Below are 21,693 nucleotides of genomic sequence, written 5' to 3'. Positions count from 1 at the left end.
TTTGAATTCCCATCTCTGTGGCCCTGAACTCGCCTGAGCCTTCTGGAGGCCCTGGTTTCAGTATAGCTGGCCCTTCCCACAGCTCAGATACATTTCCCCAGCCACAGAAGCCATTCCTGTTTTTTTAACATCTGTGCACTTCTCACCTGTTTTGCTTTCTAAACTGTCAGCCTCAGAGAATCAGTTCTGAGCCTTCTTTTTCTCTGTCCCCAGATCAATGAAGAAATCTCTGTGAAGCACCTTCCATCTACAGAGCCCGACCCACATGTGGTCCGCATTGGTTGGTCCCTGGACTCCTGCAGCACTCAGCTAGGTAAGAGAGGTCAGCCAAGCAATCCAGAGAGTAGAGCAGGTGCCTTGATCCCTGGATTCTCAAGCATCCTCAGCTTCTGTCTCCCGCATTGGACCCAGATCAGAACTACCCTGGGGTGGAATAGACAACAGGGATTAGGTTTGTGGTGCTGCCTAGCTTCAGACTTACAGGGTTCAACTGGAAGGACCACAGTCCTACAACAGCTTTTCTACAAAAAATGTATCCTTCATCTTTAAGAACAGGGTCCAAAGTTCTCTTCAGAAAACTGCTCCCTTTAAAAAAACAAACAAAAAAAAAGACCAGTTGTCTCCTGTTCTCAAACCATTGTGAAAGTAATAAGGTCCTCAGCTTTCATTGCGTTCTGTCTGGAATCTTCTGTCCAGAGCGTAACCCAGAGTAAAAGAGAAAGCAAAGACCAGTGGGGCCAGGGCTGGCTGGTGGAGAGAGGCAGGAAGGGGCTGTCTTGAGAGGTTTTGAATTTTCACAGATTCCCCAGGTCCTAATGACTTTCTGGCCCCAGGTGACTGATTTCAGTGACCCATGGTGAGACTTTCTTGATCGTGTAAAGATTCTGATTGAAAATAACGTCTGCTCCTTGTGAAAATTCAGGCCATTACAGAGAGGGGGAAATGAAAATTCCTCTAAACCTGTGAGATAATGACCAGTGTTAACATTTTCATCTGCATTCTTCCAGGCAGTTCTTTTGTCCTTTGTTTATTTCAAATGGGATATGTTATAGAACTTTTTTGTAGCCTGACTGCTTTTTCCCACTTAATATTGATGGTTATATTTTTGTAAATAAGTATAGGTTTTTTGAATACTGCATAACTTTTCATTTTATAATTGTATTACCTATTTATAAATGTTTTGTAGGTGATTTATGTTGATTACAAATTTTTATAGTAAAACACTTGAGCTCTCCTTGTATGTAATTAGTCTGAGCTGTAAAAGTAGAAATGGTAGGTTAAAAGCAGTGTAGTTTTCATTTTGATGTGTATTAGTAGTTTTGTTTAAGATTCATGTCATCTCCTTTTATCTTTGTTTCAGTTTTGAGAGGTAAATGGAGAATAGTTGATACAGATAAACATGTAAAGCCCAGAACAGTCAAGCAGATGTCCAGGTTACACAGCTGATTCAGGCTAGAGCTGGGCCTGGAATTCATGCTTGTTGGCGCCTGCTTTACTGGCAGAACTTAGGTTTCTGGCCTAATATCTCTGTAACTCAGATGTTAGCCAGGGCCCTTGGGGTCTCAGTCATCTTGCTTCAGAACCCAGTTGTGTAGCCTGAGGCAATCAGTACCTTTCTTACGGGTTAGACCTCGTGGTCTGCAGAAGCAAAACCTCTTTACTGATTTCTGACCAAATCTCACTGACACCAAAAACAGACACTGTTAGGAGACTTAACTGAATGTTGAATGTCACAGGGAAGAAATGTGCCTTAGTGTACAGCCTTCCTCCATCCTGGCTTCTCTCTTCCCTCCTCCCTTTTTTCCCCAGTTCTCCCTTTCTGTTCAAAGCAGTTTAGGTCAGCTTAAACTCTCAGACTTAACACCTAAAGCCATCAAACCCTCAGAAACTCTGCATGGTGAAGGGCTTCCTTTCAATGGAAACTTTCTTACCTTCTCCCCCAAAAGCACCTGATTAGTAAAACTGGCAAAGAAAATGTTTCTTTTATTTGTTTTAATTTAAAACTATGTAACAGCCATAAAGGCCATTGTGACCAGCACAGGTTTAACCTGACTTTGCCTGTTTCTTCCCTCAGGTGAAGAGCCTTTCTCCTATGGCTATGGAGGCACTGGGAAGAAGTCCACCAATAGTCGCTTTGAAAACTATGGAGACAAGTTTGCAGAGAATGATGTAATTGGCTGCTTTGCGGTGAGTGCTGGCAGCCCGTGGGAGTTGAGAGAACCAAATGTTGGTCCTGTGAGGTCAGCCTGCAACGTTTTTCTCAGAATACCTCTGTCCGTTGTCTGCGCTTTTGTCCAGCCGCTCTCGCCATACCTCTGTTTCTCTTTGACACACTGAAATGTTTGTGGTCATTTTGTGCAGAATTCTGCCATTCTTCCCCCCTGGTCTTTTGTGCAAAGTCCTCAGATGGCATCCTGAAGATGTTTGGGAATGTCAGACGTGTACAACTCCTAGATACCAGAGTGACATTTCCTAAGCAAACTAAGGAATTACTTCCCTTTGCTGTGGAATAGTCTGCATGCACAGGTGCTCAATTGTGTCCGAATCTTTTCAGGCCCATGGAATGTGGCCTGCCAGGCTCCTCTATCCATGGAATTTTCTCCCAAGAATACTGGAGCGGGTTGCCATTTCTTTCTCCAGGGGATCTTCCTGATCCAGGAATCAGACCCTTGTCTCTTGTGTCTCCTGCGTTGACAGTCAAATTCTTCAGCATCAGCACCACCTGGGAAGCCCATGGAATAGCCTATCTGTTCTCAAGGGCAGTGGTGTTGGCTCTTGCCCCCACTTTAGCATCATCTCATTCCAGATCTTCTCCCTTCCTTCACCTCATTGGTTTAGCCAGGCTTCCAATAGTGCATTGCCTTTTAGGAGGATGGGATGGATGCAAAAAAACAGAACAAGATAGAAGAGACCTGAACTGCTGCTGAACTTTAGTCTCTAAGAGCAGTGACCAGCACTCACAGAGGTGTAGAGTGTGACTGATGGTTCTAGGGCTGGAATCCCTAGCCCCAGACCCAGTCCCTGCTTTTCAGCTCATAGCCCTGGACAGGCAGCCCTCCCTGTGTTTCAGTTTCCTCTCAGTGAGAATTCTCACACCTACCTCAGAATTTCATGTAGTGTCATTAAAACTGTTAGAAGCACTTACAACAGTGTCTGGCAGAGAATGAATCTCAGGAAATACTCTTTAACACTGTGACCATTGGAAGTTAAATGTCTTAAGGATATGCCATGCACCCCCAGGAGAGTGGCTGGCCAGGCGAGTGCTTCCTCTTGGCCCGGTTCCCTCTCCCTTCTCCCTCTTTCCCTCATAGTTATGTACAAGGTACTCTCTTTTTTTTTTTTTTTTCTGTCTGTCTTTTTTTCTCCCCTCTTTGAAAGAATTTCCAAAGAACCTTGTCCAAATTCTAAAGTTTGCTTTACCATTTTTCACAAATATATGTATGTGTATGTATATGATTTTTATATACATATATATACCTGTTTGAGAGTAAGATGCCTACCTTCTGTCTTTATTCCTTAATATTTTAGCATGCATTTCTTAAGAATAAAGCTATTCTCTTAACCACAGTAATCAAATTTAATGTTGATTTAATGCTATTATCTACTCCACAGTCCACAGTTAAATTTTGTCAGCTGTCCCAGCAGTATCCTTTAGCACAATTTGGTTTGTAGTTCAGGATCCAGTCCAGGATCACTGATTGCGTTTTCTTGTCATGTCTTTTTAGTCTAAAACAATTTCTCAGTCTTCCTTTGTCAGTCATGACCTCATTATCTTTTTAATAAAAAGCATGTTTTCTTGAATAAAAATTAACCATGTTTATATTCTGTGCACTGTTCCAAACCTTGCATTTTTTTTTTTAATTTAACAGTAAATCTCAGCTATCTTTCCCCTGTCTGCACAGAAAGTATAAATCTAGCTCAATTTAAAACACTGTTGGATAGTTAATAAATTCTTACGGTTTTCAAATATATTCAGAAATACAGAAAGGTATACAGTATAAAGTCTTCTTCAGACCCTTCCCCTCTACCTATGGTTCACATATGCCCTCCCCTACACATGAACCCACTCGTACTCAGGATTTCTTTATCAAAGGTGGTTGTTATTTTTTTTCTTCTACACAAAAGGTAGCATATTACACATGTTATTCTGTATCTCTTTGTTTAACTCTATATCTTAGATGTTTTTTTTTTAAATATCATTACCTAGAGGACTTCTTTGTTCTTTTATATAGTCTGCAGTCATTGTGTTGATCTACTACATTTATATAATCGGTCCTCTCTTAATAGATATTTGGTTAATTTCTCATTGTTTTACTTAGTGGCTTCCTAGTATTCTGATGTAGGTGTCAGTTTCCCCTGGTGGACCTGAAAGTTATTTCTTGGAACAGTTGATGCTGCAGTGATAGTTTATCATTTCCCACTTACCAGAGTATCTTGGAGAGCTTTTCATGTTCCCATTCATGGATGTCCTGTGTGATTTAGTCTCCCACTTCCCCATTGGAGCACATTTAGCAGTGTTGGAGTGAACAGTTTGCACATTCTTGTATTCTTGCGGGCATACAGTTGTAGGATATATGCTACTGAAAGCATAAATTCTGAGTCAGAGGTATAGTTTTAATTTTTGATAGCTACTGTGAAGACTGTACTCCAACTCCAGAGAGGTTGTAGCAGTTTAATGTGTCATCAGCACGTGACTTGACTCTGTTCAGTTTCCTGTGTTTAAAGGATCAGTTCAGTTCAGTTCAATTGCTCATTCATGTCCGACTCTGCAACCCCATGGATTGCAGCATGCCAGGCCTCCCTGTCCATCACCAACTCCCGGAGTTTACTCAAACTCATGTCCATTGAATCGGTGATGCCATCCAACCATCTCATCCTCTTTTGTCCCCTTCTTCTCCCACCTTCAGTCTTTCCCAGTATCAGGGTCTTTTCAAATGAGTCAGTTCTTCACATCAGGTGGCCAAAGTATTGGAGTTTCAGCTTCAGCATTAGTCCTTCCAATGAATATTCACGACTGATGTCCTTTAGGATGGACTGGTTGGATCTCCTTGCAGTCCAAGGGACTCTCAAGAGTCTTCTCCAACACCACAGCTCAAAAGCATCCATTCTTTGGCCCTCAGCTTTCTTTATAGTCCAACTCTCACATCTATACATGACTACTGGAAAAACCATAGCCTTGACTAGACGGACCTTTGTTGGCAAAGTAATGTCTCTGCTTTTTAATATGCTGTCTAGGTTGGTCATAACTTTGCTTCCAAGGAGCAAGTGTCTTCTAATTTCATGGCTGCAGTCACCATCTGCAGTGATTTTGGAGCCCCAAAAAATAAAGTCTGTCACTGTTTCCACTGTTTACCCATCTGTTTGCCATGAAGTGATGGCATCACTTTAAAAGATTCAGAGCGAAGGGTTAAGAAAGGGTGTGAAAAATCAGTGACCTGAAGGGGGGAGTAGGGAGGACATTTGTGTCAGACCTTGAGTTCTCGGCATTCACAAAACAGGACCAAATGACCTTCCAGGTGGAGAGAACAGTATAACTCACTTCGGCAAATCATAAGGAATAAAATACTTGGAGCCTCGGGAACAGCACAAAGAGGTGTGAGAGGTGAGGCTGTGAAAACACACACTTTGAACAGTGCCAGGCTTAAGGACTTTGGGTCCTTAGGCCCTGGAGTGGCATCCACGAACATTTTAGCAGAAGTGACACAATTAGACTTGTGTCCTTGACTGTTGGCCCTGTTGTGCTGGGTTTGTCAGTTGAGGGTGCTGGTTTCCATACAGTGAGGTAAGTTCCTATAGTGAAGCTGGTGGACATAAAAAAGGTTAGCCCCTGTCATGTTCATTTCCACAACAGAGCAAAAGTGACCTGGGCCATTCTTGCTCAGGTGAGAAGATACGGGAGGGACCATACTGCAGGGATTGAGGCAGGATTTAGTCCAGCAGCTGTTTGTGTGTCTGCCCTGCGTGATCTCTACCTGTATGGGCGCTTACAGACACAAAGGACCATGTAGAACTATGCCCTGTGACCACGGAGGAGGGTGGCGAGGAGTCTCCTTGGGGGAAGGGGGCTTTCACAGCTGCTCAAAGGCAAGTCCCAAGATGGTCTCTGCATGCAGGAGGGAAAAGAATACAACTCAGCCTTTGCTCCTGTCTGCTGTATGACCCCAAATTTTGAGTCTTCCTTAATTATTAACCTTTGCCCTGCAGCTGAAGTGATCTTTGTGAAACACAGTTTTGACTAGGCAATTCTGCTCTTAGGAGCAAGTCAGGGGCTCTGCTCTGCTGCCATCAGCAGAGATCCAAACTCCTTCCCCACCCCCATGCTTCAGTCCAGAGCAGTGTCTGGCATCTGGGAGTGAGACCACCCACTCGTGCTCTCATTCTGTAGGAAATGCATTAACCTGTTTAGTCTTTAGCATAACTCTGCTATATTGTGGAATCTTTTTTGATAAGGAAACTGAAGATGTAGTAAATGGTAGAACTAAAGCCATCTACCTTCCTAAACAGGATCTTGACACTAAACCTCAGCTGATCAGTAAGGACTCAATGAATTGTTGAATTAATGAATATGGTCCCTTCCAGCTGTCCACCTGTACCTGAAATTACCACCTCCCAGTTCTTTATGCTTCAGCCAGTCTGACCCTGTGTTCTCTCACTGCTAGATTTGTACATAATCACTTCTCTTTAGGACTGTCTTCTCTCACCCCAAACTTGGCTCGTTTCCGTTTATTGTTCAGGACTTGGCTTACAGGTTCCTCCTCAGAGAATCTTGATCCTGCGTGTGTGTTCTCACTGATTTAGGATAATGTCCTTGTCTGGTTCCCCACTAGGCTCTGAGCTCTTGTCAGACTCAGATGACTAGAATATGCATCAAGAAGAGCAGGAACTCGAGGAGCACGTGTTGAACATATAAATGGATGCACTTGTGGAGCCAGGCTTGGCTTAACAGGCCCTGCTGTGAATTTCTTTCCATCCATTATCTTGTGGGAGTTGAGAGTGGACAGGACAGCTTTCTCTCCATCTCAGGCTAGGCACAAGACTCAAATACTTGGAACTTCCTAAAATTACACACTTCATATCCACTTCTGGGTTATGGCCAAAGAGGGCCTTGGGCTGTATATGGTCTGAGCCATTCCTTGGGGCTGGCGGATGCATCTATATGTTGAGGAGGGCTGCACTTGAATCTGAGGCGAAGCTGTTACCACCCCCTACATCTGCTCCCTGACTCATGGTTCCTGGTACCTTATGCAGAGCATTGGAACTTCCCTTTCTTTGGATTTTTTTCCCTAGGACTTTGAATGTGGAAATGACGTGGAGCTTTCCTTCACCAAAAATGGGAAGTGGATGGGCATTGCCTTCCGAATCCAGAAGGAAGCCTTAGGGGGTCAGGCACTCTACCCTCACGTCCTGGTGAAGAACTGTGCGGTGGAGTTCAATTTCGGGCAGCGGGCAGAGCCCTACTGTTCCGTCCTGCCAGGCTTCACCTTCATCCAGCACCTTCCCCTGAGTGAGCGCATCCGGGGCACCGTCGGACCAAAGAGCAAGGCAGAGTGTGAGGTGAGGAGCCTGGAAGCCTGCCTGGGTGGCCGCCTCTGCAGAGCCACGCTGCTGCCTAGACAGGAGACCTGCCCGCAGCTGAGTGTGGCGGAGCTGCCTAGTTTCAGGGAGAGTGAGGGGGTGTGGGCGTGGCTTAGGCCAAAGAGGGCAGGGCTATCGTAACTAAATACCAGAAAGATCCCAGAAGTTGCCACAGTGCTCCTCGAGTGAGGTCAGAATCTTGAGAAAGGAGGCCGTCCAGCAGAAAAAGGATGCGAAGGCACTTTCTGGTGAGCAGGTTCTTGGAGGAGGTTGTGTGGCTCCACACTCCTGCCCAAGCCTGTCTGAGAACCAAAATGGCACCTGGGCTTGGAGCTGATTCGGCCGCAAAAGCTGTACTCCTGGTCTTGGTTCTCAAATAATTTTTTTTGTTTTTTCTGGTGTATAAGTGATTTTGCGTTTATTCTAGAAAATTAATATAAAGGAAATATAAAGGAGAGTTTCCCAAAATTCCACCATCTACAGATGTTTCCTTTTAAGTGTTTTGAAGTTTATCCTATGCTTTTTTCTGTATTAGGTACTAGTTTTACACATATTTTATTATTGATATCTAACAGTATAAGTAAGCATTTTGATACCCTGCCCTTTCACTTTACATTTTTTGGTGTGCTTTTATCTTAACTATGTGAACACCTTTTTGAAATTCGTTGTTAGTAGCCTCACAAACTATTTTCCTCTTCTTGGACATTTCACTTGCATCCAGTGTTTGCCAAATTTTAAACATACTAATTAGAAATGGTGCTTGTCCTTGCACATACATTTGTCGCCATCTGAGACTCCAGGAATGTTGTACCTCTCCTTGTGCCTATTCTGTGGGCCTTTCCCTGTCAGACACCCCTGAATGCTGCCTAAACAGAAATGTTAATATTCATGGTAACAGCAGGCCCTCTGCTGAAAGTCTCACAACCCTCATCTCTTTCACTCCCAACAGCAATACTGTGAGGTAGACACTGTTAACTGCTTCCATTTCCCAGAGATGGCTGTGAGGTTTAAAGTTACCCTCAGGGTCCCCAGCGAGTGGTGATGCCAGGCTGCCGTGGTACACACTGTTCACCGTGCCCCTCTTGGTCCTGTTCTCGTAGATTCTAATGATGGTGGGCCTGCCCGCTGCTGGGAAAACCACGTGGGCCATCAAACATGCAGCCTCCAACCCCTCCAAGAAGTACAACATCCTGGGTACCAATGCCATCATGGATAAGATGCGGGTAAGCACAGCCCCTCTCTCTCTTTACCCGCCCCCCTGCTCCCTGCCTGCTGCCTAGCAAACAGGACCCCCACCCACCCCTCACCACTCCCTGCCCACAGGTAATGGGCCTACGCCGTCAGCGAAACTACGCCGGCCGCTGGGATGTCCTGATCCAGCAGGCCACTCAGTGCCTCAACCGTCTCATCCAGATTGCTGCCCGTAAGAAGCGCAACTATATCCTAGATCAGGTACTTACTGGTGACCATCGTCCCCCAGGAGAGGGAAGGGGCCTTTTGGGTACCTAGGAAGTCCTCTCTCCTCCTTTTTTTTTCTCCCGTAATGCTCTTGGACTACAGTATTGGTCAGAGGTCAGCTATACGTGGTGGCAAAGTCCCAGACTCTTGAAACAGCTTTCTGAGTCCAGGGGGTCAGGGGGCAGCGATCCAGACCTGGCTCAAGCCCCCAGCAGCCCAAAAGAATATTGTCAGGTGAGAGCAATTGTGTGAGATGGAAAAGCTTAGATTTCTGAGCCAAGCAGACCTGGGCTTGAATCCCAGCTCTGCCACTTGCTAGCTGCATGCCTATGGGCAGTGGACTTTATCCTTTGACTGTTAAGTCTCCTGATCTGGAAAACAGAGCTCAGAATAAGTGCTCACACACCTAACTTGGAGACTGGCGTGTAGTAACTGGAGATTGTTGTTAATCTACAGAATGGGTCTGTCCCAGCCTCTCTTGGCATGTTCTTATGACTATCAAGTACATGTGTATGTCATGTATTTTCTTGTATATGTCATGTATTTTTCTGCCTGCATTTCAGTGAAGAGCAGGGTTCTTCACATTAAAAGTATGATCGACCCAAACGGTTAAAGTTCCTCATTAGTACCACGTGTGAGACATCATCCTTGATATTTGTCCTGAAGTCTTTCTCAAGTAGCAGGCTTTGTCTAAGTGTGCAAATATATAAACTAAGTAGCACTGCTGACCTGGCAGCCTTAACTGGAGTGCCTTCCATGAGTGTGGCCCTGGGCACTTGGCTACCATGAGTTTAAAGGGCTCCTGGTGAGGTTGGAGCTGGCTTTAGTGATTGACTGATCAGAAAGGTGGTTGAATGGGATTCCTGGTGGTCCAGTGATTAGGACTCCGCACTCCACTGCAGGAGGCCCCTGTTTTCAATTCCTGGTGGAGGAACTAAGATCCCACAGCCATGTGGAGCAGCGATAGATAGATAGATCCATTATTCATCCAACTAACTCACAACCTTTTAGAAAGAAAAGAAAGGTGGTTGGAAACTCCCAAGAGATCAGGGTGCTTTTGTATAGGAGAGAACATCTTACAGAAAACAAGCCAGAGCTTCTGGGTTGGTGAATAGTGGAGATTCGGGGAGGGTGGCACGTTCCACATAGCTTGCCCTTTGCGTCTGTTCCATCAGGTTGTTCCTGCATTATATCCTTTTATAATACACTGGTAATCTAGTGTTCAGAGTTGAAAAATTGATTCCTTAACATCCAACCTTTGAAAGGAACACACAGAACTTAAGACAAAAAAAGACTACTAGTTGGTGATGGTTCTCCATGACAGGTAAATTACACAGTCTCGCCAGTTAACTACTGAGAATGGAAATCTGGTTTGCTGGTGAAATAGTTACACTAGAAAACTGAAAGTTGGCAAGACTGCGATACTGTTGATACTCTTCTGTCATGGTGGAGATACAAGATTTACACTGGGTTCTGCTTTTCTGGAAGGTGAACATGAAAACGGTGTACTTTTAAATTTTTTTATAAGTGTTTTTTTTTTTTTCTTTTGGCCGCACTGTGCAGCATGGGGGGGTTCTTAGTTCCCCAAGGATCAAATGCGCTCTTTCCCCACCCCCCACCCCCGCACACACAGTGGAAATGGAAATGTGGAGTTTTATCCACTGGATCACCAAGGAGTTCCCTGGAAAGGTGTACTTTTATCTCGTGACCAATGCTGCAACCCTGAGATTAAGCCCTAAAGACTCACATTTGTGAAGACAGACATGATCCCATAATACTAAATTTTGATAAAACAACTAATTGGGCCGATGTTTAGACTGCATTTATGGGGGAAGGGCACAGGGTAGTCCAAGAGCCACTCAGGGTTGCTGCCCCAGCCCAGCCCCATCAATAATGGGTACAGCCAGCCTTCTTCCACTTTGAAGACTTCGTTTAAATTAACCCTGGCGTCACCTTGCCCCATTTCTTGTCAGGGCATTTTGGAATTGTAGTCCATACCTTGAGAATTATTTTTTTGGATGCAAGTGTTCTCTGCCTCCCTTTTTCCCAGTTTGTTAAGTTAAATCAGCTGTGAAACCCATTTCACATATAGAGAAAAGAACATGGTCTAAAATGTTTATAATCCAAGGGGTAAATTGTCTGAACATCTCCGTCCAACATTGCAAAATGTGCTTTCTCTGAAGGTCAGGCCCCCAACCCCTCAGCCAGGCACAGAACTGCGGGACACTAAAGACTCACTGTTGGCCCTCTCGGCTTGTGCCGGTTCGCTCGGGACAGGGTCCAGGGCTTCTCCAGGTGCCCCTGTGGTCTCCAGGGCTGCTGGCCTCCTGGTGAAGGAACATGCAGGTCAGGCCAAGTGCTCCAGGCCAACAGCAAGGCAACAGAACACAAACTCTGAAGGTGGGGTGGGGTGGGGAAGAGGGTTCTCTGGCTCACCACAGATTGGAGGATTGACTTGGGGCCCCAAACCAGAGGTTACTGAGGCCTGGAAAGAGGTCTGAAGCCAGTGGTTTGACCTGTTTTGGCTTAAACATCAAAAAGGGTATTCCAGAAAAGCCTGTGTGGGTAGATGTGTGTGTAGAAGATTCAAAGTAGGCTCCAGGCCAGATCCTGGCATTTCCTCCCCCACCAACCTTGGCAATGAGGGGTAGGTCGATGTGCAGCTGACTCCTAAGTTAGATGGGGTTCCCAGAGCCAGGATTGGGACTGCAGGCAGAGTCCCTGCAGTCTCTGGATCTCAGCCCAGCACTGTCTTTTTCTTTCTCTGGTTTTTCCTGAGTGGTCTGACCTCCCCACCTCTGGGTTTTCTGGGTTTCCTGGTACCTAGTTTGACCCCAGAAATGCCCCTTCTTGAGAGGGGAATGTGCCCGCAGAAGCCAGGAAAGGCCAGGTTTCGAGGTGGGGGTGTGTCTTTTGCTTTTGTTCCGTGGTGACCTGAGTGTCCTCTTCAGATCCTGTGGGTGTCAGCTGTGGAACAGCTGAGGAGAAAAAGTAGCGGTAGGCCACATTGCTTCAAGTGGCTCTTTTGGGTCCTCTGTTGTCAATGGGAATCCTCTGGAATGGGAGACTGCCTGGCCTCTCCCTGGCCTACCAGATGCAGAGCAAGAGCTGGCCTCGGTGAGACAGCAGACCTGCCCTCCTAGAGGCTTCTATGAAGAGCCTAGGCCACTCCCAGAGTTGAGGTCTGAGGCTAGGAGTTCTCTTAGGAATCCAGCAACCCAGAGCCAGGCCAGGCAAATGATCGGAGGCTACGATAGGACAGCGTCATTAACCTTGCCTCAACTCAAGGTGGTTGTGCTCCTGCTTAGCATCCCTGTGGGCAGGTGCCATGCCTTTGCCTGAAACAGAGACCCAGGCTACTGTGGGGACCCACCGTAAACTGCCTCTTGTGGACAGGCATGGGAGAAGAGGGTGTTTCTTCTATCCTCCCCAACCCCAGAACCTCAGCCCATTCCATTGTTGACACTAGCCAGTTCTGTGTCTGCACACGTGGTTCATTCTACTGGGTTTACCTCACGCTGAGCCCAGAGTGAACTCTTCGGTCAACAATTTAAGCTTGCTTCTGTGGGATTCACGCATGTTTCTCCTGCTGCCAGCCTGATCTTGTTGAGTTGTAGAAGGGGGACAGTTGACAGGAGACCATGTCTCTCAGATTTCAGGCTGTGAGCAGCCTGTTTTGTTCCCTCCTGCCTGCCCCAGACTGTCACACACCAAAACTACACAGGCAGCTGCTCTGAGAAACCCAACCCCTGTCCTTTGGCCCACATCACAGAGGAATGGGAGTAGCCAGGAGGCCAGGGAACACAGACAGCCCCAGACCTCCTTCAAGTCAGCATCTCCAAGCAGGGTGGGACTGAGAGAAGCAGGAACGAGGCAGCAGGAGCCCTCACAGCTGGAAAAGCTGACCTAGCTGTTGTGTTGGTCTCCTAGCAACAGCCACCAGCAGCCCCCAGTGACCACAGCAATGCCGGGCCAGCCCAGGGGCTCTGACCTCACTGTGTTTGCTGTGGCAACAGCCACCAACAGCTAACTCCCTTCCCTCTAGGAAAGCCAAGTATTTGCATTTTTGCTGGTGTGGCTTAGATGCTCTTCTTCCTTTCCCCAAGCCAAGGAGTGAGGGGAGGGAGGTGCAGTCTTCAAAACTGTCACCACGAGGGTTCTCAGCACCTCAGCTCTAAAGTGTCTGAGGAGCCATCCCTCAGTGTCTCGCCTCTTCCCAGGACAGAGGCCAGCTGTTGAGGAGTCCCGTCTGCTCTTCCCCCTCCCTCCCATCAAGAAGCTGTGGGGACCGGCCCCTCTGGACAGCAATGCTTCTCTTCTCTGTCTCTTCATCCGGACATGGACAGGGCAGGTCTGCTTCATAGAAAACCTCCAAGAGGCGTTTATCCACGTCCTTGAGGTTCAGAGGAATCAGAATAGGATTGCTGATCATTTCTTATGGGCAAGCAAACAGTGGAATCAGTTGTCCACAGAATGTCTGGGGCCACACTCAATCCTGACACCCACCCGTCTGGGTTATGTGCCAGGCAGAAGCTTCATTATTTAGCTGGAAGTCAAATTCTGTCTTCCAATGACCAGACGCCACCTGATTCGCTTTTAGGAATGGAACCTATGAAGAGCAGCGAGGAGAAGGACTTGACTTTTCCTTTGTAACCATTGTGCTTTTTCACCATTTGTGTGGCTCACGGCGCAGATGTATGGCATACACGTGTATGCCTTCACCCCACCCCCAATGAAGGTTGAGATATTTTCCCTAGAGAACAAGGAAGACCCTCTAAATGCTGTGTGTCAGAGCCATGGGGTCAGGTTGGTTTAGAGAACAGTTACACCCACAACCAGATCTCCCAACAGGTGTGCACTGTGGTCCCTGGCCTCTGGCTGACCCACATCCCAGCTTCTGTTCCTCATGTTTTTGGAATAGGCTCTCTTGTGTTTCATCTTCTCCTCAAACTTAACTTTCCTTGATGCTCCCTATTGGGAAGCCTCCCCAGGACAGCGTCAGTCCTACTGGCCCCAATTTCAGACTTCTTTCTCTGCCAGACATTTCCACATCTGCAAATTCCCACCAGAGCCAGGGGGAGGGTGATAGGATCTCCGTCTTTCAGATGCAGAAATTTGAGACTCAGACTAATTAGGTGGCTTGTCTACATCCTCACAAATAGAGGGCACAGCTGCAATTTCAACCTCGAGCCTCTTCCCCAGAGCCTAGATTTCCACCCTGATTCACCGTTCCTGCCCTTCTGATGGGAAATCACCGTAGCTTGACCTTCGCCTGGTCCGGGTTGCTTGAACTCAACCATACAGCGAGAAGAGCCAGTGCAGCCCGCCCAGTGATAGCCACCTCACAGCAACCATGACCTCTGTTTGTTGAGTGTCAGCTGTGAGCCAGACCCTGGACTAAGCAAGGGCTTTACTTGCCTGAGCTCCTTCAGTCTTAGTAGTGACCATATGATTTTCCTCTTATTTTCCCCTTTCAGGGTTTGAGACTTAGTAGATAGGTAGACTGAGGCTCTGAGAGGAAGTCACACCCTCAGGGCCCTGTGGTGTGACTTGACCAGGTCACATTAGATCCAGGGTGTGCCAAGCCTCTGCTCTGCACCACTGGCCTCTGTCTGGGCAGCTTCCATCCTGGAGGCCACAACAGAGCCCCTACTTCAGGGATCCCTCATATGGTTAGATGCTTTGTGGTCCTTTTTCCGCTCAGTCTTCACCAAGTCCAGGAGAGAGGCTTTTCTCCTGCATTTCATGGATGAAGCAACACGGACTGGCCATGGTGAGCGAGTAGCCACACTGGATACTTGATACTGGGCTTTTTCCACCCCACTAGGCTGCATCTTCAAAACATAACATTTGTTTGTCTGTTTGTGGATGCAGGCCTCTTTACAGGTTTGTTTCCCTCTGTGGCTTCTCCCCTGATAACCTTTCCGGGCCACTGAAAGTTGTTTAAATGCAGTATTCCTTATCATTCCAGCTCTGTTGTGTGAAAAGGACACCCGTATGTGTCTGGGCCCCACTCCAGGGACTGGGGTTGAGGAGGACCCCTATAGGGGGGTTCCAGCTGCTGTCTCAGTGTGTCCAAGTGATTCAGGTCCCTAGGCTGAGTCCTTGGACCACTGGGGTTTGATAGATCTGGGCCCCAGTCCCAAAGGGCCCAGCATGTAGGAGGTACACAGTGAATGGAAGCCGTTGTGCTCTCAATCAGGTGTGTCCTAGAGCACTGCTCTCTGCCAGCACCAGCCCAGGACGCACCTAACCATCACTTAGAAGAAGCAAAGAGAAGGTTATTAGCAAAACTGCACTTGCAAACAGCACAAGCTATTGGCTTGTCAAGCACCCTAGTTTAGAAGCTTGTGGGTGCAGCTGGTGTTTCAGATCAGGACTAAGGGGATAAAAGAACCACAGTGTTGATGAAAATGATCTACACAACTGTCAAAGGGGCTGGCTAATTACAGCATCTGTCCTACAAAGAATAAAGGAGAAACCAGGGAGTTCCCTGGCGGTTCAGTGGTTAGGACGTGGTGCTTTTGCTTCCTAGGGCTGGGGTTCAATCCCTGGTCGGCGAACTTAAGATCATGCAAGCTGCACAGCATGGCCAAAACAAGGGAGAGCACCAGCACAGAAAAATGATAAATGTTGAGTGATAAAAAGGCTTCCAGAGAGTGTGTGTTGTTTGAGTCCATTGGTTTTAAGAATCACACAGATGTTTCTAAAAATACATAAGAAATTCAATACAGGTCATCTCTGGGAAGTAGGAATAGTAGCAGTAGGTGGATGAGAGGCTTCTTACTCTACACTTTACACCTTGTACTCTGAATTTTTTTTATGGTAAGGATATGCTACTTTTAGAATAGGAGCCAAGAGAGCTGTAATGTACAATACCAAGAACAAATGGGATTAAAAAGCAGAGCCCAGACATTAGGAATCTCCTGTCCTATGACTGTCAGCAGCCACTTTTCAAGTCACTTCGTTTTCTGAGGGTAGATTCAAGAATCTTAGAAGTGAAGAAGGAGCATTTTCCTGAGTTTCTCTGCTTAGGAGAACTGGTGTCCTTTTCTCACTCTCTAGCCCACATAATACCCCACAGAGGAGAAACCAACTTGTAATGTGCCACCTCTTGCCTCTTCTGATACCTACCCCTAGACAAATGTTTATGGGTCAGCCCAGAGGCGAAAAATGAGACCATTTGAAGGCTTCCAGCGCAAAGCTATTGTAATTTGTCCCACTGACGAGGACCTGAAAGACCGAACCATAAAGCGAACTGACGAAGAAGGGAAGGATGTCCCAGATCACGCGGTCTTAGAAATGAAAGGTAGGAGATGAGCAGTTCCCAGAGGGACATCGTGGCAAGGCCCTTAAGGGGAAAAGTGCCTTATCCCGTTTTTCCCGCCCAGCTCCTTGAGTATTCTTTTTTTGATTTTGTTATTTCTTTGCTTTTGCTTTGTCCCTTGCCTGTGTAGTACAGCTGTAACTGGAAGAGCTGCCCATATCCCTGTGGGGGCAGGCTTTTCAGATTAGATGGGGCTTGGGCAGGATGCGGGAGAGGGTGTGTGGAAACAGATGCTAGAGACCCGCATGTTCTTCTGCCTCTGGCACCCACTGGGTGGGCTGGCTGAGCAAGCCTCAGTGAGGCTTCTCCATAAAAAACAAGGATGGTGATTCCCCTTGTCTGGCCTGTTCCCTGGGGTATCAAACACTGGTTTGGTGGAGCTTAGTCACCTCTTCAGAAAAAGAAGAGGGTCATTGTTAGCCCCTGATTGTTGTCAGGGAGGCACAGCTTGGGACCCTCTCTCCTCTTGCTCACACTGTGGTCCCCTACTTCTCCTCCCTTCTGGCAGACCAGTGTCCTGGGGGTGAAGGAGACTGACCCTCGGAAGGTACTAACTGCCTTTCCTGTCCCTCTGGCACCCTCCCTTCCTCCTAGCCAACTTCACGTTGCCCGATGTCGGGGACTTCCTGGACGAGGTGCTGTTCATCGAGCTGCAGAGAGAGGAGGCAGACAAGCTGGTGAGGCAGTACAACGAGGAGGGCCGCAGGGCCGGCCCGCCGCCTGAGAAGCGCTTTGACAGCCGGGGCGGGGGCGGCTTCCGGGGCCGCGGGGGTGGCGGCGGTTTCCAGCGCTTTGACAACCGAGGGCCCCCAGGGGGCAACCGAGGAGGCTTCCAAAATCGAGGAGGAGGCAGCAGTGGAGGAGGCAACTACCGAGGAGGTGAGGCATCTCACAATGAACTCTCCTACTTGTGGTTCCGGGGTCAGGGTTGACTGCTTCCTCAGTCAGCAGATGACATTTCCTTGGCACCAGCTGTGGGCTGAGCCCTGGTAGGGAACTGAGATAAATCAAAGTGTGGGGCCTCAGGGAAACTCCCACTGTCATCTCTTCCCTGCTGTCCCCCCCCACCCCCCACCAGTATTACCCCTGAAGGCCTTGCCCATTTGTGTGTCACATTACTATTACTTTTGTGAGTCTTTCCGACCCCTCATCTGACCATGAGCTCCTTGAGAAGAGGGGCCAGTCCTGGGTCCCAGGACCTGGCACAAGGCAAATATTAGGACAGTTTTTTGCTTCTAAAACAAATGCAGAAACAGGCTTGGAGAGATTAATTTGCTCGATTGACCCAGGTGAATCTGTGGTTGGTATCAAGTGATGGATCCAAAGCCCAAGTTCTTAGTCACTAAGTTATGCTGCCTCTGAAGTGTATGGTCATGATTTTAATAAGCATGCCCTACTCTGTTTTAGTCTTATGTTGGATGGTTTAGGGTACGGAGCCATGACCCACACACTGTCACCCTTTAGTGACAGTCCAGAAGGATGCTGGGCTGAATGGGAAACCCCAGGGGTACAGTGAGCTCCAGTGATTCAGCCTGCAAGGGAGCAGGGCTCAGGAAAGGCCCCCAGAAGTGCTAATGCCTAAGCTAAGGTCCTGAAGCCAGCAGGAATGGGTTGGGGAAAAGGGTTCTGGGCCAAAGGCTCGGGAGAGGCTGGCTCATTTGGCTAAGCACTTAGATGTTGGGGAGACAATGGAAACCAAGCAGCTCTGGTTCCAGGCCCACAGTCCAATGGGCAGAACAAACCTGTCAGCAGGCCTTGATGACTGGGCGCTCCCAGGGCTCTGGGGAAGGCCAGAGCGGGTGCTTGACTTGTTTACTGGACCTGCTCTGTGCATGGTCACTGGAGCCACAGCAGTCCCCAAGACAGCCCGACTCCTGAGGCTCTCAACCAATCAGAGAACAGTGGGGCCTCTTACCTGCTTCTCCAATGCAGGTTTCAACCGCAGTGGAGGTGGTGGCTACAACCAGAACCGCTGGGGTAACAACAACCGGGACAACAACAACTCCAACAACCGAGGCAGCTACAACCGGGCTCCCCAGCAACAGCCCCCCCCACAGCAGCCACCACCACCACAGCCACCACCACAGCAGCCTCCACCGCCACCCACCTACAGCCCTGCCAGGAACCCCCCAGGGGCCAGCGGCTACAACAAGAACAGCAACATCCCCGGCTCAAGCGCCAGTACCAGCACCCCTCCTGTCAGCAGCTACAGCCCTCCACAGGTGAGAGGATGAGTATGCACGCGCGCGCGCGTGTGTGTGTGTGTGTGTGTGTGTGTGTGTGTGTGTTAACTTGCCCAGGCTTTGTCTTCAGGATGTGGAGACAGACCCTGAGGTTGGTGAGAACTTGACCTCTGCCCTGAGAGCTTCACTGCTAAGCAGCTCCAGGCTCAGTTCAAGTTCTCAGAGAGTTGGTTCTTGGCTCTGATGTGCATGGGCCCTGTAACCAGCAGTCCCCATTTACTGTGCGCATTCCACTCGCCAGGCCTGGAGGCAACTGCCGGGAGATAATAGGTGCATGGTCTAGCCCCAGTCTAACCAGAATATTTGCTAGAACAGGAGTTGGGCAGATACAAATTCAAACTCCAGCCTCACAACCTTCTGGTTTGTGACCTTGGACAAACAGCTTTACCTCTCAGAACCTTGTTTTCCTCATAAAGGCCTAGAGTTGTTAGTAGAACTCACTTCCAAGGTTTGCTGTGAGGGAAAGATAACATTATAGCTTTGCAGGTAAGGCTGTGGAAATAGGTGGACCTGGAGGCAAGTCATGACTTTTTGCCCGTGTGACTTGGGCCCTGTTGATTTCACCTCCCTGGCCTCACTTTCCTTCTCTATAAAACAAAGCCAATGGAACCTACCTCAGAGAGTTGATCAGGGGTCAGATGAGTTAAGGATACAGCTTGGACATGGGGAGCACTTAGGAAATTGCCACTACTGTTTTCCTTAGCTGGTCTTCCTGTAACAAATACCACTGTTTATTGTGTTCAATGGAGTGTGCACATAAGCATACTGAATATACAACACAGTCCAAAGGGTTAGTCCTGTTGTAATTCTCATTTTACAAGGGCAGGGGGTAGGGAAACACCTACGTTTTCAAGAGATGCTGTGTCCCTTGCTCCCGAGGTCTCAGGCCTGGGATTTGAGTCCAGGATAGAGCTCTGCACCCTCCCCTGTCCTGCCCGGTCACAGAGCTGACCCACCCCCTTCTTAGCCCTCGAACAGCCTCCCCAGGGGGACATTCCTTTGTGGGCTCACTGCATACACAGGCCCTTCCTCCATTCCAGCTGAGCTAGCTATTTCACAGAGACCTGTTTTTTTTTCCCCTCCTGCTTTCCAGCCGAGTTACAGCCAGCCGCCTCCCTACAACCAGGGAGGGTACAGCCAGGGCTACACAGCCCCACCACCTCCACCTCCTCCACCACCTGCCTACAACTATGGGAGCTACGGCGGCTACAGTCCAGCCCCTTACACCCCACCACCGCCCCCCGCGGCACAGACCTACCCTCAGCCCAGCTATAACCAGTATCAACAGGTAAGTGCCAGAAGCAGGGAAGGTAGAATGGGGCCCCACACGGATGTGTATTCCCAGACTCTTCCCTAAAATGATGGGCAGTCTTTTGGGGTCCATCTAGTATAGCCATTCCTTTGGTGACCATTGCCACACTGCTGCTGTATGAAGGAACTGCCATTCTGGTTCCTCGCCCAGCGCAGCAAGCAAAGGGGGCAAACCCTGCTTCAGCACCATGGCCAGTGTCCATTCTGCTTGGTTGATGCTAGGCCACCAGACCTATCTTTGAGTATTTTGATCGTGGTATAACACGGTATAGCTATACCTGAACGGGCAGTAGGTTGGCAAGCCAGGAGACCTGGACTTCAATCTCTTAACTGCCCACCCGTGCTCCATCAGGTCATTCACTTGTCCTCCCAAGCTACCTCGGTTTCTCTGTCAGGACTCCTGTGTGTTGACTGTCGTCACTGTACCATGGCGGGGGCGGGGGGGGGGGGGGGCTGGCGGGGAGGAGCCGGATGCGGGTCTGGATGAACACGTGGTGTTCTTGGTTTCTCTCCTCAGTACGCCCAGCAGTGGAACCAGTACTATCAGAACCAGGGCCAGTGGCCGCCGTTCTACGGGAGCTATGACTACGGGAGCTACTCCGGGAACACACAGGGGGGCACAAGCACACAGTAGCCAGTGTGTCCTGGAGGCCCCTGCCGGCTTCCTCCACCAGCGCCCACCTCGACCCTCCTCGTCCACCCCCACCGGGTCCCGTGGTGCTGGGGATGGGTCCTCCCAGGGCTGCCTCCCCTCTGAGGGGCTCTTCCCCCACACAGGGCCGGGCATTTCCTCTGGATTCAAACAGGCAACAATGACCTTTTACTTTCTGTTCGTCCCCCTACCCTCCTCTTCCTTCCTCCCTTCCTACTTTTTGACTAAAGACCCCCATCCCTTGCCTTGGTCGTACAGTAAGGCTACAGGGCTGAGGGGAGGGCCCCTTCCTGTCCTCTCCTCCCAGCCCTGCTCTAGCCCCTCAGCTTCCCAGACTCTCATGCAGTTGGTTGTAAATTCTTCCAGGAGCTGTTTTACTGTCTACTTTTCAGGATTTAAAAAAAAAAAATCAAAAACTTAAAAAAACACAAGTTTTAAAAAGCAAAATGCAGAGGGAGGAAGCAGTGACAGATTTTTTTTTTTGTAATTATGCTTTTTTTTTTTTTTTTTTAATTTTTAGAACTTGTCCGTTTTTACTGTGGGTCGGCTGTTGATATTTCATCAGAATAACCATTTCTTTGCTGAGTTCAGGTGACAGAGGAAGAGCCACACCCTCAAAACACACACAAAACAAAACCACAGAATCATCTTTAACCTAACTTTTTATACAATGTCTCAGTTTCCCGTAACTTTGCACACAAGCTTCTGTGTTGAGTTGAATTGTACCTGCTTTTTGTATTTGGAGAGAGTGTGACTATTGAACTTGAAACCTTTTATTCCAGGCGTCTTGGTAGTTTCTGGTGGGATTAAGCGGGTGAGAGGGAAGAAGGGAGTTGGGGGGCTCCTACCCTTCAGAACATGAAGTTTCTCCCACTGCTCCTCTCCAGAGGTCTCCCAGTGCCAGACCTAAAGGTTTTTCCTACAGTGATCCTCTGATTATTTTTACTTCCCCTTGACCCCATATGTTTTAACAGAACTTTTAACAAACTGCACTTATTAAGAAATGTGTTTGCCCTGTTTTGTTTTGTTTTTGTTTTGTTTTGTTTTCAATAAATGACATGGCACCTCCTAGCAGGAAGGAAGCAGGGTTTCAACCCTGAAGTGTTACTGCAGTTGGCCTTTACTTG

At 48.2% G+C, this 21,693-nt stretch overlaps 1 protein-coding gene across 3 annotated transcripts in view; it reads left to right on the top strand.

Annotated features, from left to right (window-relative positions):
* The window catches only part of HNRNPUL1 (heterogeneous nuclear ribonucleoprotein U like 1), a 33,850-nt gene extending 12,183 nt beyond the window's left edge, over nucleotides 1-21,667 (top strand). For all 3 annotated transcript variants that reach the window (XM_070450820.1, XM_070450818.1, XM_070450819.1), the window contains exons 6-15: nucleotides 214-313; nucleotides 2,075-2,187; nucleotides 7,288-7,554; nucleotides 8,676-8,798; nucleotides 8,899-9,027; nucleotides 16,174-16,342; nucleotides 16,955-17,239; nucleotides 18,293-18,582; nucleotides 19,697-19,891; nucleotides 20,432-21,667. In XM_070450820.1, the coding sequence (XP_070306921.1) occupies nucleotides 214-313; nucleotides 2,075-2,187; nucleotides 7,288-7,554; nucleotides 8,676-8,798; nucleotides 8,899-9,027; nucleotides 16,174-16,342; nucleotides 16,955-17,239; nucleotides 18,293-18,582; nucleotides 19,697-19,891; nucleotides 20,432-20,548 (1,788 nt within the window). In that variant the 3' untranslated portion in view covers nucleotides 20,549-21,667. The remainder of the gene's footprint in view (nucleotides 1-213; nucleotides 314-2,074; nucleotides 2,188-7,287; nucleotides 7,555-8,675; nucleotides 8,799-8,898; nucleotides 9,028-16,173; nucleotides 16,343-16,954; nucleotides 17,240-18,292; nucleotides 18,583-19,696; nucleotides 19,892-20,431) is intronic.
* The last annotated feature ends 26 nt before the right edge of the window (nucleotides 21,668-21,693 follow it).

Source organism: Odocoileus virginianus, chromosome 20 (assembly GCF_023699985.2).
Source record: "Odocoileus virginianus isolate 20LAN1187 ecotype Illinois chromosome 20, Ovbor_1.2, whole genome shotgun sequence".
Lineage (NCBI taxonomy): Eukaryota > Metazoa > Chordata > Mammalia > Artiodactyla > Cervidae > Odocoileus > Odocoileus virginianus.
This window is presented reverse-complemented; position numbering and strand designations above follow the sequence as displayed.